Consider the following 18,200-nt stretch of genomic DNA (forward strand, 5'->3'; position numbering starts at 1 on the left):
CTCGCTTTACAAATTAAGCCTTTGTTTTGCATTGCATCTCACAGTAGTTCTGAAAGGTGACTTCTGCTGTAGAATTAATCACTTCTTGTAGCTGAAGTGAGCATACCTCTCTTATATAAAGAGGAACTCCAAAAATTACAAGGTACACTTAATGGGTCTGTTACTAATGGAAGATCTGGATCTAACTTCAGAAGGAGCATGCACTAAATAGTTACATCTTGGATATATGTGTGACGAGGACACTGCTGTTTTCTTCACTACAAGCAGCTGTGAGAGTGTTGCATCTTCTTAAATAGATAATAAAACAGGTCCACACCATAGGACAGACAGTAAAAACTTAAGGAAGCAAGATGTGATGTGGTTTATGCTTCATTTATCTCCACATAAAGGACAAGATTCTTTCAAAATGTGGCTGTGCAGCCAATGCTGTGTGTGTAAAAACATTAATGTAGCAGCTTTGAGTTGGGACCACCCAAAGGATTTCTTTTAAAATCCTTTCTTTGTGAGTTATTTTAAACTAAAAAATTTGCTATACTACTTGAGACTAATAATACAGCAGAGGTGTTGCCGAGGCTTCTGTTCTGTACTGTCAGAAAACCAACTTTTTCGATTTGTCTTCCTGTATATGGCCTTTGTTGAATGCCATTTCTTGGCTAAAACTCATTAAAAATTATGCTACTAGGTATAATCAGTGAATGGTAACTTTTTCCAAAAACAATCTGCATGCAGGGTTTTGAGAGGGTGTTTTGCTTGCAGTCTAGTAACAGTGCTGAAGTATGATTTCAGTTTCTCATTAAGCCAAATAAATTGTAAATCTGCTCTGAAAATTCTCACTTCTTTGTCTGACTGTAGTCTTCACAAAGCTTCCACAGGGAAGGATTTGGTTTTTTACATTGTTTTTTTGAAACAAGCACAATGATCCGTTCCTTATACCTGAGGTACTGACAACTTTCAGTACAAAATTTTAACATTTAATTGGTGATTATCTATTGAGAACTAAATATCGACTTTTTTTCCCTTTAGTATCCTCTTGGTCTTTAGATATTTTTTGCCTCTTGTTTTAAGTATAGCATAAATGGTTGATGGGAGGAATAGTGAAAAAAAGAGGACTGGTTCTGTCATCTGCAATGATAAGAGCTGTGTCTGTAATGAGGTCTCGTAATTAAGATAGATGTTTTTATATCCTCAGGAATAAGTCAAAGTCAACTACAGAACTGAATGAATTCAACACAGTCAGAAATGGTACGTAATGTATAATTTCCATTATATTTAATTTTTTTGGCAGGTAGGGAGGGAGGAAAGTAGGAGGAAAAAAAAGTGTACATATAGTCATAAAAAAATTAATTTTTAGAGTCTTTTTAATAGCTGCATTGTGAATTCATACTATGCCCCAATTTAATGAATTTTCAACAGCAAGAGGAAAATCATACAGTCAACATAAAAGCTGAGGACAAATATGATTAACTACCCATTTGAAGACAGTGATTACAAGTGGCTCTTAGATACCTAAATTTTAACATGAGATTTTTACATGAGATAAAATCAATCATGCAGTTATATCATTGACGATATGTGTAGTTTTGATGCATTAACTCTGTCAAAAAAAAAAAGCTGCACATACCAAGATGATGAATGTATTTAATACAACTTTTTGTCTTCTGAATTTCAGTTAGTGTAGTAATAACAGAGCAAGAAGTCAGCTCTCGATATGTCACAATGGCTTGTGTCCTGGACTCTAGTTCAGATACATGACTTTGGTTATATTAGAGGAATTATGTGCAAAGCAAACAAACCAATTTTATAAACATTTTACAGTCAAAAATGCCTGCAAGCTACTTTTGTGTCTAAAATAGAGTTTAAAAAAGTAATCACAAGTAATCAAAGAAAAGTAGATGTATTAAGGGATATATTGCAGATTAAAAATGTTGCTTTCATACATTAAAGCATTGTCATTGAAACTAAAGAGAAAGTAAACTTCCGCAGTATTTTACAATGGTAATCTATATCAATAAATCCAAGAGGTAATCTACCGTCAGAGCAGCATTTAAAAGGATTGAAATTTCAATTGAATGACTTATTGCTGAGTAATTTTCTTAATTGTTTTTTTACTATAAAGAATGCATACTGGATCTAGGGAATAAAGAATTGTTGCCTTCTGATATATCAACACCTACTGAAGAAAGATTGCTTCTTTGTTTCCCCTTCCAAATTTTCAAAGACCATCTATACCATTAATTTCATTTCAACTGAGTAGTTAACACATGATCCAAATAACTGAAAGATTTCCCCCTCCCCTTTGTATCTATATAAAACAATATAAAGCAGTGTTTTTAGTGCCTTGAAGAAAGAAAGAAAGAAATTCTTGTAAACAGAGACAACTTACAGAAGAAAAGAGAACTTTTAAAGAGAAAGTTTTAAAAAACTTTTAAAGAGAAACTTTTAAAGAGAAAGTATCCTGTCATTTAACTATGGGTTTTACTGTCAGAAAATGTATCCTGTCATTTAACTATGGGTTTTACACATGGTTCAGTTTGTATTGGGGGAAGAGTCCAAATTATGGCTCTAAAAGAGGTGATACCCTTTTAAAAAGAGGACAAATGTCAATGCATATACACTTAGGAAGTGAAGGAGAATGTATTTAAATTAAGCATTATGTAAAAGACTACATTAATGGAAATACAAACAAAAACATTTCAGTAATGCTATATTGGTAAGTTTTACTCGGCTGTAAAAGGGAACTGGAATAACTTGTGAGTGGAGTGATGAACACTATTCCAATAGCTCTTGGAATTATAGCCAGAGTGCTGACAGGACCATAACTGCTTCTGTGCCCTGAGGTGTCTGGCTGATGTTTGCACATGTTGCCTGCACAGGTACCCAGAGCAAGTATTCAGAGAGGTCCTGGAACATGGGTGAGTCGCAGAAGAAGTCTCAGAAGGAGCAAAATCTGTCTGCAGCAGAGTTGGAGAGACAGCAAATCCTTCAGGAAATGAGAAAGAAAACATCTCTACACACGGACAGCAGCTGGATTAGGCAGCGCAGTGCCAGTATACATAAGGAGCCCATTAGTCTGTACAGCAGTAGTATGAGGAGGTAGGAATTGCATTAAAAATTAACTCTGTCTCTCATCATACATTTTGCTTTGGTTATTCTGAACTTTAGCCTGTATCACAGCGCATAGAAACAAATTGAGTCTGAGAAATGCTGTAAGGTGAACAGCATAGCAGCACAGATAGAAGAAGGTATCTGTATTACAGCTAGGATTGAATGGGGTTTTTTTGCAAGTAAGGAATGTGGATGTGACCTGTAAATAACTCAGCTGCTTATTTCTTGGTTGGTACAGCAGCAATGGAAATCAATGGTGTGCCTTGTCATTGACAGATGCATTTAAGAATTTCAGCATGGCAACCTGTTTTGGAAATAGATTATTGTGGCAAAGAAGTATGCCTTTTTCAACACAAAAATATGTCATAAAGTTTGGATAGGTTTTTTTTTGCTTTATTTAATGTATGAGTGTTGGATTTGTCACTTAGGAAACAGCAGATTTATCACTCAGGAGAGTATTTGATTATTGGGCCAACACCTTGTTACCTGGGTGATGCTATCCAGTCTGGGTGGATTGTTATTTTCGATCTGGTATTCCTTGGAGAAAACATAAACAAAGCTGGTATCTGAGGTCTGTCTCTGTACTGTGGATTTTGATACAGGTCACCCTGATAAGGCTGCAGTGAAGTGTTTTGCTTTTGCCTCGCCTGTTTTTTACCATGATAACTATGCCTGGACACAAAGGATAATTTCCTACTCATACATTTTAAATCTGTGCATGAAGAATACTGCTCAGGGTGATCAAACAAACATATTAATTCCAGAAAATATTAAAAATGCAAGATTAATGGCTTTCTCTTAAAAAAGTCAGGATATAGCTCTGTTGCTCCATCCATACTGCTGCTTACATTTGAGGTACTTGTATCTCTGTTACAGAGGGGAGTCTTTGGACAATCTTGATTCTTCAGGAATGAGGTCATGGAGGCACCACTCATGGCTGAACCAGTCTGCATCCTCTTCATCTCTGTCTTCTAGCCAAGATTTTAGTCGCCCGGTGTCCACTTCAAACCGAGCCTACATGTGCACTCCTTCCTCCAGCAAAACACCTCCTGTGGCCACCTCTGCAAGAGCCCCCTCCACGTCCCAGACAGCTCCCAGGGCTCAGTCTCCCCTCTCTGCTTCCCAGTCAGGGTCCCAGACACGCAGCAGGTGAGTGGGTGCCCTTTTTCTGGGAAGATAAAAATGTTGGACAGCACTGAAGGGCAAGACTTGGTGTATATGCTGAACTTACAGCATATGTGTTATTCTTGCCCGTAACACTGATTAACAAGTACCTGGAGTTTTCTAGCTGGAGGGGACAGTGGAAGTACGGGCTGGTATTACCTCCCTGCTCCAGTCACTTAGAAAATTTCCCAGGTTTGTCATCGCTGCTTGACATCGGTTAAAAAAACAAAGGAATTTGAATAATCAATCTGCAGTCTCCGAGCTCTGTGTTGGTTACCAAAATGATTAGCAAAAGTCTGTTCCAGATGGCATTTCTGACATTTATTTTCCTTGGTTTGTTTTAACAAAAGATTCCTGAAACCCACGCTTTATGACCCTCATCTTGGTATCTCCTCCTCACTTCCTGGCATGTGGTCAATATCTTGAGGAGCACTCAGGAATGCTCATAACCCATGACCCTGGAGAATTACAGAGTAGGATGTTGATTTTAATCTAGGAGGAGAAAGCAAGAATTGCAACATATTTGGAAACAAAAATGGAATTCAACTGTGGTAGGGTAGATAACTCTGCTGTTTTATGTACTTAAAGCATTTTAAAAATACCTTGGGATAGTACTCCAGAGAATAATCCCACACAGAATTACATGTGTTATAAATAACAACAGTGAACACTACTTCACTAGCTCTTACACTCTCAGGCACTTAGTGATAAATTGACCCCATTTTTTAAGCTGATCTTCTATGTCCTTTATGGTGTAAGAAAATGAACTTCTTAACCATATTTGCTTATTTGTTCTCACTTCCATTTGCTAACACCTTGGTAGATCTATGGAAACTGACCTTCATATGGTTTACATTCAAAGAGTTAACATAATATTTTATGTCCAGGACTAGCCTTCTTTTATCTAACAAGGTGCAGATGGTGGAACTTGGAAGGGGTGCTTTCTAAAACTTAGCCTTCTGGATAGTTCCCCACAACTAAGAAGGCAGGAGCACAAAACCTTTGTTCTTACTCTCCAAACTTTACAGTACACTTTTTATTTGTAGAAGCTATATTATACAATGAGATATGTGCCAAGAATGTCACAGAATTTCTTAACTTGTTCCTATTTAAATTTGATGTAAATTATAACACTTCAGCTTTCCATGGCTTTCAGATCTACTCTAATATTAATTTTCAGTTTACTTTACTTACTATTAGGCTGCTTTACTACCAAGCAGCCTAATAGTCCAGTTTTTACCCATGTGTTTTTTATTTTTAATCTCAAAAAGTATTTTATAACTCTTTGTCTTTTAAACATTTTCAAGTTGGTTTTAAGGTTTTTCGTTCTATATTTAGGTCAGTCAGTGGGAAGAAAATCTGTTCATACTGTAATAACATTCTGGGCAAAGGAGCAGCCATGATCATTGAGTCTCTTGGTCTTTGTTATCATTTACATTGCTTTAAGGTGAGAGCTGGGAGTCACATCGTGAAGGAACAGGAACTAATCAGGAGCACGCATGGCTACTCAGTGTTATGCTCACAGGGGTTCTTACTAATCATCTGCTTTGCCTTCTACTCTTGATAGCCTGGTGCATGCATATTTCCATGAGGCAGTCCCATTTGCAGGCATTTAGCACTCAACTCTAGAAGTGTTTCTTAAATTCCAGAGCTAACAAGTAGGACTTTGAAAAGCAAGATGAGCACAAGGACTGTGAGATCAAAGATTTCCTTCTTCAAATAGGTGGCAAAATATCAGAAAATGCTGAACCACTGCTCCCAGAGAAAGCAGCTCCTCTAAAAAAAAATACTGGACCCCGGCAAATTAAATCATTTAAGATGACCCATCCTTTCTAAGCTAACCTTAGCAGACAGTGTTCATGTGGTGTTTTCCAAGTAAAGGCATGTTGGAAGAGTTCAAAGTGGCAGGATAAAACCCAGAAAAAAAGCAAAAGGTGTCTTTAATGCTACTCAGCCCTAGTCACCAACTAAGTGTACTTGGCTCATGCCCAGCACTGAGACCTAGATCTGCTAACATGATTTCCCATCAGCTTGGGGCATTTGCAGAGCTGAAAGAATAAATATTTGCCTGCAAAATACAGCAAAGCAGTCCCATTCCCCTGCCCTTGGACTAGATGTGGAATTAGACTATTAACTTGGAGATGCTGTTGGACCCTGCTTCTTCCCTGACTTCAAGAAAGAGATTTCTGTGTGTAGTTCAGAACACTTGTCTTCTGTGCCCAGCTCAAGTGCATCACCTGGAGTATTACTAGGGATTGACTCCAAGCTCTTCCTGGTTCTGCCTCCCTGAGCAGGAGAGACAGGACTAATCCATAGTGATCAATCACCATTCCCTTTTCTGCAGGACATGTATTCTGTGTGAGACCATCTACCTGTAGCTCATAACCTACATGAGAAAATGCCAAGTTTCTCTTTTTCAAATTTCTGAAAATAAATGAGCTGTTGAAAAGACTGCCATCCAAAAGATTCATTACTTGGTTAAGCAGGGAAACTATCTGTCCTTCATAAATTCAGTAAGGGGAGTATTATGTTTTGGATTACATTCCTTCCAGATGAGGACCATATTCACAACAAGTCATGCTTAGCTACCATAGCTAGTGTTAGCATGGCAGTGATCAAGCCCCTTATGTGTTTATGCAAGAAAAATTAAATCAGCCCCATCTCTCCAAATCAGAACTTGTTTCGATGATGCAAATCCAGGAAATTGGGAGTGCTTGAGTATTTTCTGCTTTGAGTGCCAAGGGACTGAGGACACCAGCAGCATGTAGTGCCCCATGGAAATCTGCAAGTAGCACACCCAGGTGTTCTGTGCCAAAATTCCTGTTGCCATCTAGAGAAGAAATTTTTTTTTGTGCCAAACCAGTTTTAGTTTTCAGAGAAAACTAAGTTCAAATTAGATTAAATGACCTAATCTCTAAAAACTGTCTGCTTTATGTTTGTTTACTTGGTGTAGCATTTCTGGTCTGCTATTCGTTGTCCAGTCGTCGCCTTAAAATACTTCCTCAGGGTTGGTTGCATTTTGATCTACTAATCATTGTACATTTGCTTCTAGTGATTGTGGGGTTATGGTTCAGGCTTTGTTGAGCTTAATCTGAGCTGCTTTTGAACAGCGTTTTTGTTTCTTAGTATTTTGGAAGGAGTTGCTAATTATTCCTGTGTGATACAGTGTGTTGCCTGTGGATGCGACCTCGGTGGATCCCGCTCTGGAGCTGAAGTCAGGATCCGAAACAACAAACTCTTCTGCAACGACTGCTATATCAGATTTAAAAGTAAGGCAATCCAACTGCAGTGTGCATGACTGTAGCTCTTCTCTGTGCTGTGCAACCTCAAGTGTTTGTACAGCTGAGCCACTTGATAGCTTTCATGTTTAGCTTTAAATTAGCAAATAGGTTCAGCAAGGTTTGATTGCCACTTTCTGTCTTTTGTAGGGTAGTCATTCCTAACTTCTAGCTCACTGGTAGCTGATTTTACCAGCTTGTTATTACGCAGTTTCAAGCAGACAGCATGGTATAGTCATCTTCCTTCCTTTATAGATCTAAAGAAAGTGGTGTCAAGGAGCTGTCAGGTGCTAAACAGGCTTGTCTTGAAAACAGAGAAGCCTTTTGAGAAAGTGTCTACATTTTCTTAAAAAGTAAGCTGAAATATGTATTTAATTCAGTCCTAATACATATCTGGAAAGCAATTAGTTTAGCTTGTGCAGGTGGCACAAATGCTGGTTTCTTTTTGTGATGCTATTATTATTGGAATTATAGGTCTGTAATTGGTTATTCGTTTAGGTACAAGTTCAGGAGGAATTGATTTACTTACAGATCTTAATTAAAAGGTGCAGTATAATTTTTTTCCTTCTTATGGTTTGCAGAATTCTGATTTACTGGAGCATGATGTTAAGGCTTTGTGTAGTGGTATTTAGGTCTTTTTTTCTGCTGTCATAGATGATGGTAGACAACTTCCTAATTTTGATAAGTGTCAGGAGTTTTATATGGCTCTTTTTTAATGTAGCAAATGTGGAATTCTATAGGATGATAAAAATCAGGGGAGGGAAATATTTTCTGAATTACTTCCTGGAAAAATGTCCGTGTTTCTTTATGAGCCCGGCACATTTTTCTCATGGTGGATTGGAAGGCACTGAAGGGAACAGGATATTCATGCTACAGTGCTTGAGCAGGAACTGGGCAGCTGCTGGCTGTGAGACCTAGCTCAGGGAAAGAGAAGCTCTGCATCTGATGCTGTTGCTGTTTGCAGGCTCTTTTTGACTTCCATGAGGAGAAGTCACAGAAATGATGATGTGGTACCCGAGCTAAAACCAGAAAGCGCAACACCCTGTGAGGGCAATAGCGCATTCACAGAGCCTGATGTGATCAGTGGAAGGAGGAAGAGAATCTCTCCCTTCCATCTGGAGTGATCCAGAGCACTGGGTCATACCATGTCTAATTTAAAGTTTGGAGAATGTATCTCCTTGTTGATGACAAGACTACACTGAAGTGACTGTGTTCCTATTTGAAGCACCCAGATGTGTGAGAGATTCACTCTGGAGCTTGCTCACATTATTTTTTTCTCTGTCTTTTCTTTTGGGGGGAAATATTGCTGATGAGTTGGATAAGCAATTCTATTATGGATGAATTGCTATTTAGTCTCTCTTTGACATTACAGCCCATAAAGTCACAGCAGTGCCTTTCAGAAGCAGAGCTGATCTGTGAGGAAACGTTTGTATTCCCTTCCCTTCAGACTGCATCTACTTGGGCCAGTGGGCACCTCAAAATATAATTCTATGAGATACAAGTAAAATCAGGAGTTGTAACAACCTGTAGGTATAGAACACAGTATTCAAATTAGTGATTAGTCATTGAAATCAGCTATTTGAATAATACAAAACCCAGCTATGCAATTACTGCAGTGAAAATGTATTGGCAGCACAGCACTGCCCTGTGATGTGAATTCCTGTTTTTTGCAGTTGGCATTTGACACATCAACCTGGCTAATTATTTGTTAGTTTGGAATGTGAGCATGTTGGCTAAAAGGTTTGATAAACCATAGGGTTATTAATATTCACTTTGTCATTTTGTCATTTTATGTGATATTTTTGCACATTTTTGTGTTAATTCTGTGGTTTAAACTTGGAATGTTGTAGTGAAACACCGCTGTATTGGCACATAACTGCATAGGTATGCAGAGAGGATAAAAAAGTTCTTTATATTGTTACAGTAATTTGGCAAATTTTAATTTCATTATTGAAAGGTAAATTTAGAGAAACTATCACTCTATCTCTGTGATAATGCTAAAGATAAATAAATTAAAAATAATTATTAAGAATTTGGTAAAGTGCATGTTCTGTGGAATATGACTTGGCCTGAAATACTTGCAGTGCTATAATTGGATTCAACTCAAATTTGTACTGTTCATAAAATTTGGATTGCTTGATTTAGAATGCATACATTAGGATGTTACCATTTTCAATGAGTCTTTGAAACTTTAAAATGTTTTTTGACTATTAAGTGACTATTTTAAACTTTAAAATGTTAATTGTTGACACAAAAGTTCTTCAGTAACTAGACTTTACTTACAGTTTCTTTTGTCTCTCCCTGACAGCTGGACAACCAACCTCCATGTGAAGTAAATGAAGATATGAAACCACTGTTGCAGATACAAGAAGAGGTGATTGCTGCTGATGTAGATCTATAAATATATATATTGTGTGTATGTGTGGTTTTTTTCTAAGAGTAACTCTTGCTTGTCTAGTCTTCATAGCAATACCTTGTATTCTTCATGTAACTATTTTTATTTATAAGAAAGTAATTGCAGTAAGGAAATAGCTGGGAAAAATGCTTTCACATTTTCAGCTTGGAGTACCGAGAGCACAAGAGAGAATAAGTATATTTTCAGTAATAACTTCAAAATATTTTTGAGGCTTATAATCAACTAGTTGACTTTCCAATGGTATATGAAGAGGGTATTTTGTTTCTAAGCTCTTGAAATGAGCATTAGAGAAATAGCTAATATAAATATATATTTGCAATTGCTGTCTTTATTTTTGACATATACTGAAAGTGAATTCTCTAGGTTAATATGAAGCTGCATTTAAATGCACACAAATGTGTTTGCTTTCCATATGCTGGTTTCTAAAATTATGTGCTTTTTTGAAACCTAAATACAAAGAATAATCTCAGAATTTGCTCAGTGGTGTTGGCATAATATTCTGTGGAATCCATTTAAGAGAGAGAGTTTTCCTGTTTGGAAATGCAACTATCAGTCTTTCCTCTGCAAACTGAGTGGAGAATGGTTGTTGAATTACCATATATTTGTAAATAAAAAATCAAATGTTGCATTTATTAGAAGTTTTTGTCCTTTCTGTTCAGCTAAACATGTCTAAGGTAGTGTGTGGAAGTACAAAATTGTTTGATTTTTATCTTGGGAAAAATATTTGTTCTGACAGGATTAAGTTGTTCACATAAATATATGCAAGAACAATAGTTCTTTCTTTTCTCCCTTCCTTTGTAGTCAATGTCAAAGTCTGTGTACAGGTTTTTCATCAAGCTCCTCATGCTCTTTCCCTTTAGTATTCAGTGGTGAGACTATATGCCCATCCCTGAAAAAAATTGAAAGATGTGGATGTTCCTCAAAATTTCTCTGCTATTGCTAGAAATAACGTGCCAAAAATATTTTTGGGTTAGGTTCTGCTCCTCTTGAAAACACAGCTGGAATGTGCTCTGTGTCTCAGTTGTAGCTTCCCCAAATCCTTTCATGCCTGGTTATGTACCCTCCTCTGTCCATATCTTTGGAAGCAGTGAAAAAACATAGGAAGTGGATCAGAGGAATTTGGGGGAGTGTTTTGTGGGTAAAACTGAGGAAGAGGAAGCTGGCAGGTGTAGGAGAGCTCTTGAGTGTGAGCTTGTATATGGCACCATGGAGAGCTGCAGTGAGGCTCCAAAGCAGCTTAGGGTGCTCCTTGCTCTCGGAGGATTTTGGTGGGGGGACAGTTTGTAGGAGATCTCACAGATTGAGAAGAGAGATTGTGGCTGTGATAGCTGGGGGCAGCAAGGGAAGATTGTGCTGTTTTGGCATAATGGGAGAACTTCACCTGTGCTCCTCTAGTTTCTCCTGCTTGTAACCAAATGCTGCTTGCTGAATTACAAAGTGCCAAACGTTATTTTTACTTTTTGCTTTAAAAATTATCATAAAAATCTAAAATGTCTCATTGTCCAAACTTGACTCTGCTTTTTGATATTCAGTTAAAGACTGGTAAAGTGTTTAAATTGATTTTTACTGTTGTGGTAAGTAATGACATGATAGACCACAGATGACAGCACTGCAATGTGAAGACCCTGCTCATCAAGTACAGGCTATAGTCACACTGCCTGCTCATACAGCTCTCTGGAGTCCTCTCTACTGCTTGTGGAAGAAGCTTGCTTCCCTGAAAGATATTCAGAATTTGATTTAGGTACTGTGCAGATCTGGCTTTCTCTTAAGGCACATACCTTGGATGAATATGGTGTGATGGCCCTCTGCATGGTAGTTTTCAGACTTCATTTATTGTAGACAGCATCTACAATAATGAACCAATGAACCACTGTCCTCCTGGCCCCCAAATTCCAGATACCTACAGTCTCCACTACCAGCCCTGAAATACACTGAGAGACGCTTTTTTTTGGTCACAAGTCAAAGTTTCTCAACCTCTAATGAATTTATCTTAGCCTGACCGAGACTCCCCCTCTCCCAGCACTGTGTTGTGCAGCAAAACTGAGAGAAAATTTAGGGATGGTGATGCTGTTTTTTGCATTTTTCTTTTGAGCCCAGTCATGTTTCCCTGTCCATGGGAATCATTTGGGCATGGAAATTGGCCAGTGGTGAACAATGGAAGGAAAGAAAATTCAGCAGCCTGTGGTCTGCAGTGCTGCCTGACTCATGTCCCACAGTCTGCAGTGGTATGCTCTGAGCCTGGCTGGCTTCTCCTACATGGTGTCAAGTACTTCCATGTGGGTTCCAATTTCATTTTCCCACAAAATGTCTGCAAAAAGGCTGGGTTATTTCATTAGCTTGCTTGTGCACAGATGGGTGGGATTTCAAATTTAGTGGGCCTCAAAGATCTGAAATTGAAACTCTTGAAAAGTTGAAGCTGGGTTTCCACCCATGATAAAATCCTGGTTTAAACAAGGCTCCTTCAAATCTGCATTTGTTAATTCACATTGGCAAATGTGAGTAACAAAAATTCCTTTGTCCCCTCCTTCCCTTGGAGGGGAACAGACAGAGGAACCCACCTAATGAATGTTATTTTTCTGTTTTGATCCTTGCTGAAGTATTTGGAGCATGTTTGGTTCTCAAGTTCAGCAAACCTGGTTATTGACACAAGATGGCAGTGTGGAAGTGCACCTTGCACGTTAAAAAGCCCTTTCCATGATTGTAATCTTGTATACAGGGTTTTGCTAAATGATGCTAAAGTTATGATGTAAGAGAACTTTGTCTTAATCTCGGCCCTTTCTGCCCACCTGGCATCATGGAAATGTAATGTACAACTGAATCTGAGACATCTTCTTGGGTTCTTTTTGTTTGCTTTCTTTTCCGTGTTTCATTAACTAGCTGCTTCTTAAAGCACTACAAGGTAGGGATAGTGGTAAAGAGAACAATTCCAGTGGAGAAAAATTAGCTAGATGATTTCTAGTGGAGGTTTTTGCTGTATTTTGTTGGATTCTTTTTTAAGGTAACATTCAAGGAAGAAGAACCAATTGCTCTCCCTCAGTTCACCAGCTGCAGAATTGCTGTTTAAAGTTACAGCCTTCAAATGCATGGGTGTACAGGAGAGCTGGAACTCAGCACTGCTGCTAAACTCTGAGTACATTTAGTCCAGTGTGCTCTGTTCAATATTCCCAGGTGCAGGGTGCTGCTTGGGGTGTTGTTGTTTGGGACAGCTACCCAGGGCTGGTTTGGATATGGTGCAAGCCTGGGAGATTCTCATGCCAGCTGCCAGGGCAGGTTTTGCAGGATGCTGTAGTACTGTTGAGAGGGCAGCAGAGATGTGTGAGCAAACAACTGAATGCACATCAGCTCCTTACAGCCAGGGGTGCAAAGGTGTGATTCCATGGGCTGGTGAGAACATGTCCTCTGTTAGGGGAGGTGCTTGGATGTCTAAGCTTCACTGACATCAACAGACATGCAGACTGTGGCTCACATGTAGACACCTGCATTATTGTACACCTGTTTACTTAATGCTTATTTGACTTTAAAAAAATTCCAGAATTATCTGAGAACTCCTGAAATCTCCCCTCTCTTTAGGCTTGCAGGCTGTCAGCTAACTAACTGCAGTGTATGTCTGAGTGCAGCTTTGGAAGTGAGTGCTCTATGGGTAACAGCTCTGTGTCTGGTCAAGGTTTAAATAGAGTGGCACTTCAAAAATATAAATGTTATGTCTAATACATAAGAACAAATCAGGCATCTTGGAGTACAATTCAAGGTACTGGATATGTTCTTAGTTTTTATGAGAGTTTCTTTTAGAGTTTTTAGAACAGGAGATTTGTCACAAATTTCAACGTGAGTTACCTATGAGTTCACCTGTTCAGGCAAGCTGTCACACCACAGGCAGTGCTGATCAGTGGCAGGATTTATGCAGCGAAGCCCATTTTTAGAACCTGATGTCTGAATTTGGAGTTCACACTGACACCAGAAATGGTCAGAGCCAGTCTCATTATTTTCAGTAAAATACTTTTCAGGTGAATCCCAAGGGAGAGTTCAAGTGCTAAGTTCAACACTTCCCTTAGGTAAAAGCTGTTGTTGCATGGCTCAACCTTGTCACTTATGGAGGGGGAAAGTGTTTGAAATCTGACAATGTGAGCTCAGTGTGAAAAGTGGTATGCTTGCAGCAGTGTTTTAAATTCCAACCAATCATTTGTAATGGATTAGCAAAACCTGTGCCATGGCTGTAATGGAAGGCTTATTAGCAGCAGGCATAATTACACAAAGAGCAGCTTCATGCTGGAAACACTTTAGCATTTTCATTTTAGCTCTCCATGCTTCTTGGTAGCTAGGGGCACCAACATAAAACAACATATGAGGATGATGTAAAGTGCTTCCTCTCAAAAGGGATGTTCTAGGGTGAGCAGTGGGGTATCAGTTTATTAAAACTGCAGATTTTTTTTAATTGGTTCAACCAACTTGAAACAAACTTGCCAGTTAAGTACCTGCTGTAGGCAACAAACACTCCAGAGACCTGCCTTACTGTGCACAGGGAATTACTGGGTTCTCCTTAACAGTTGGTATTGTATAAAGAGCCAAAACACTTTTTAAAAATCATGTACAAGTGTGTATGTACCTACAGTTTCTCTTTATTGTTTGCAATAGAAGAAAGAAAAAGCTCAGGCATCAAATGGGCAGCTCATGAGCACAGCCCTGTGAGAGCAGGCCTGTGTTTGGCACAGTGTGCCCTCCTAAATGGCCTTCTGCAGGTACCTGGGCCAGAGCAAGTGTTTCTGATTCCCTTAACTGGAATTTGCTCTTGTCCTCAGGCACTTAACCAGATCTGCCATTTATTGCTGCTTTAACTGCATGTGGCCCTTCTGTGCTGGAAATTCACAGATTTCAGGGTCAGACGAGGCTACTGAAATATTTGGTCTGTCTGTATCACTACAAAGATCAGAATCTCTCATCCAACAATTCCCATATTGAACACAACACTGAACACTGTTCACTGTGTGAACAGTGGTGCTCCTTGCTGGAAAGAAGCTCTGTGTAGATCTGAAGTATGCAAATGATGAAAAGTGTCAACATAAATTGTTCCAGAGGTTAATTAGCACTCTTAAAAATGTTAATTTTATTTTTACTTAATGAGATTTCTAGCTTATGATTTAAACTTCTAGAGCTAGATTAATTCTCTTTGTTCTTTCTTAGATTGTACATATGTCCTTTTTTGAGTTTTGTTGGGTTTTTGTTTTGTTTTGGTTTTTTTTCTCATACCTGTACATAAAGCCTTATTGCTCACATTAAACACAAAATGCAAGATTACCTCCATGGGTGGACATTTTGGATTGAAAGACGTTCTCTTAGTGAACTGCAACCAAAACTTTCCCAGGAGAATTTTTATAACACAGGAGAAATAATCCTGAAGAGCGTTAAAAAAATCTGAGGCTGTATAAGGACTTATCTGCATAAGGCAAATATTCAAATAAGAGCTAATGTCAATAATGGAATTTTGCTGCATAGCTTTTCTGGCATAATTACTAACGTTTTGATTTGCCTTTATTGGAATGACCATGCCCAAAGTCCTGTGTGGTTTTGCTAAATTTTCCTGTCTTGGGGAAGCACCTGTAAGAGATTTCCATGCTGATGTGTCTTGACAGACAAGGGGACAAGATGACATTCCATTTCTATTTCTCAGCATGAAGTGTCAGTTGCAAAAAATACAATTAGTGCCTGCTATGTTTGGCAGATATTGATGTGAGAGCTCCAGCTTGTAGCCTTTCATCAAACTCTAACTCTGCAAAGATAACAACTGCTGTCTCTTGATGACCATGTAAACAAGATTCCTGCAGAGAAACACTAGTTATACTTTCATGTGATACTTGAAATAAAATTAGTTCCTGCCAAGGTAACTGTCATGTCTATGAGATATATATGTGCTGCTCACTGTTAAAGCTAGGGGCTCTACCAGCGTACTCCTGTCTGCATACATCAGAGGAAAATCCCAAGACAGTTTAGGAGAAGCCCCACTGCAATGGAAGAAGTTGGTAAACAAGCAGCTTCAGCCAGGCACAGCTCCTGTGTGAATAAGCCACAGCCATGGAGCACAGTGCACTGCAGAGTGGCAGTCACAAGTTGTGCTGTTCACAGTACTCTGTGTAAAATGCATATTACTAATGTGCATGTGTTTCTATCAACAATTTCCATGCATACAAGTACTTCTGTGTCTCAGCAAGTAAAAAAAAAAGTGACAGATCACTTCTTTGCTCTTTGCTATTGAAATAATTGGATGGTTTTGACATTTTACTGGTGGAGTAAAAGTGTTCTTTGGAGTATTCTGTTGCCTGTGATAGTTCATGGCATGTCTAGCACCTGCTAAACTCAGTATTTTGTGTTCCCCTCCCTCAGTACTCTGTCAACTCAGCCATAAAGGAGAAGTAATTCTGAACTAGGGGTTGCCTCTGTCAATGTACAAATATATTTAGGTTGTTCAGACCTTCTGTGTTACACCAACCACCTGGTTTCACCACCACCTTACCCTTTCCAGTTCATCTGCTTCTTCTAGTGATGTTGTGCTAAATGGAAAAAAAAGTCAGCTTATAAATGCCAATTTGGTACTGAAAATATGGGTAGATGGTAAAAAGGGAGTTTAGCTTTATTACACTAATGCCCTTTTTGGTTACTCACTATAGCACGTCGTAGCTACATAGTGTTACCACCTAGCATATTTCTGGTATCATATACACCAAATGTCCTCTTAAATCCTATTTCTCTGTAACAGCTTTGACTTGAAGCCAAGAAAGCGGCCTATTCAGAAAAACTGTTTATATAATCTTTTAATCCTCATGTTTTTGCCAGATCATGAGTTGTTCATAAATCTGGATTGTGTAGAAAATGCCAGCTGAAGGTGCTGACTTTGTTAAGCTTGTAAAACCAAAGTATCCCTTCACCTAGCACTAGAGAGCATTTGAATTATTCCCTTCAGTTTATCAAGGTCTCTGAAATATGTCCATAAAAGTATCAAGAGATGTAGAATACCAGAAGATAAAGGGCTAATCTGTTTGTCTCAAACAGCAGTAGCTGATGGCTGTGGAGCCAACCATGGATCATTAGTAATAACCTGCTGTGAGAAAGAACAAAATGTGGCTGGAGAAGAGGCCCACGCAGAGGTAGTGCAGCACTTTCTAGGATAAAATCCTTGTCTTTGTTCCTGAAGATAAGCAGAACACAGTAGAGTGCAAGTGGAGGAAGGACAAGCCTGCATGGACTGTAGGGAGGGATGAAGATCACCGAAGAACCCTGAAGCCCTTTGGCCCATTTCCAGAGGAAAGGGCTATGCATAATAAGAAATTTACATAGAAAGTGAGAAATCTATCTTCAGGGCAGGGAAATTTATGAGAAGGTACCCCCACCAAACCCAGGCAGCATCCCTAGGACCCTGGGCATCCCATCAGCTGGACTCACACTGAAACCAAGACTGCTTCTCTCTTCTTTCTTTCCTATCTCTTCCTTATCTTACACCTCTATCCAAAACCCACTGCCATATGCTTATATTTAATAGATCAGGGACTAAGATACCATTTTCCATGCCAAGTGTATAATTTACTAATAAAACTTCGAGTTTTTGCGGCTGCTCTGATTTTTGCAAACTTTTAATTTTAGTCATTCTTTTTGACCATGGGCACATGGGCATCTAGGAATCTTGGGTTTTCCATTCCCCACAAGGCTGGGACATCACAATAGACAAGGGCAAAATTGCTCTTTGGTCATCCCTTAAGAAGCAGATATTTACACTCATTGATTTTTGCAATCAAAGTACTATTTTTTCTCTTCATCTGTTCTGCTTGACTGGGTTTTTTTCCATTATAACAATGGTTACACAATTCAGCAAGGTGCATTTTATCTTCTGATCAGGCTCAATGCTGAGGCAGCAAAACAGGTGTGTTTGTAATCCTGTTCTCTTGCATGTAGATTGACTGCAGCTCTGATTCCCACAGGGCCTCACTGGTTTTATGCAGAGCACTCAATGACCATGAGCCTGGGGGTCGGCTGCTCCCTCTTACCTCCCATGGTGGAACAGGCTCTTTGCAACACCACTGCTGTTCCCCAGCGTGGGAAAAAGCCTCCCCGTGCAGCCCACGGGTGTGTTCTGCTGTTCAGTAAACTCCAGCAGTGTGTGTGAAAGGAGAGCCTGCTCTGCTGGAGATTTATTTCACTGCTGTCCAGATAGAGCAGGAATATGACTGAGATCAGCAAGGCCCATTAGTGAG

General features: G+C 39.0%; 1 protein-coding gene across 3 annotated transcripts in view; it reads left to right on the forward strand.

Moving 5' to 3' along the window:
- Positions 1 to 10,595, forward strand: part of LMO7 (LIM domain 7) — a 97,111-nt gene extending 86,516 nt beyond the window's left edge. For all 3 annotated transcript variants that reach the window (XM_066545079.1, XM_066545080.1, XM_066545081.1), the window contains 6 exons: positions 1,190 to 1,242; positions 2,874 to 3,093; positions 3,982 to 4,254; positions 5,608 to 5,716; positions 7,436 to 7,538; positions 9,856 to 10,595. In XM_066545079.1, coding sequence (XP_066401176.1) covers positions 1,190 to 1,242; positions 2,874 to 3,093; positions 3,982 to 4,254; positions 5,608 to 5,716; positions 7,436 to 7,538; positions 9,856 to 9,878 — 781 coding nt within the window. In that variant the 3' untranslated portion in view covers positions 9,879 to 10,595. The remainder of the gene's footprint in view (positions 1 to 1,189; positions 1,243 to 2,873; positions 3,094 to 3,981; positions 4,255 to 5,607; positions 5,717 to 7,435; positions 7,539 to 9,855) is intronic.
- Positions 10,596 to 18,200: the final 7,605 nt, after the last annotated feature.

The sequence above is a fragment of the Molothrus aeneus genome, chromosome 2, assembly GCF_037042795.1.
Source record: "Molothrus aeneus isolate 106 chromosome 2, BPBGC_Maene_1.0, whole genome shotgun sequence".
Lineage (NCBI taxonomy): Eukaryota > Metazoa > Chordata > Aves > Passeriformes > Icteridae > Molothrus > Molothrus aeneus.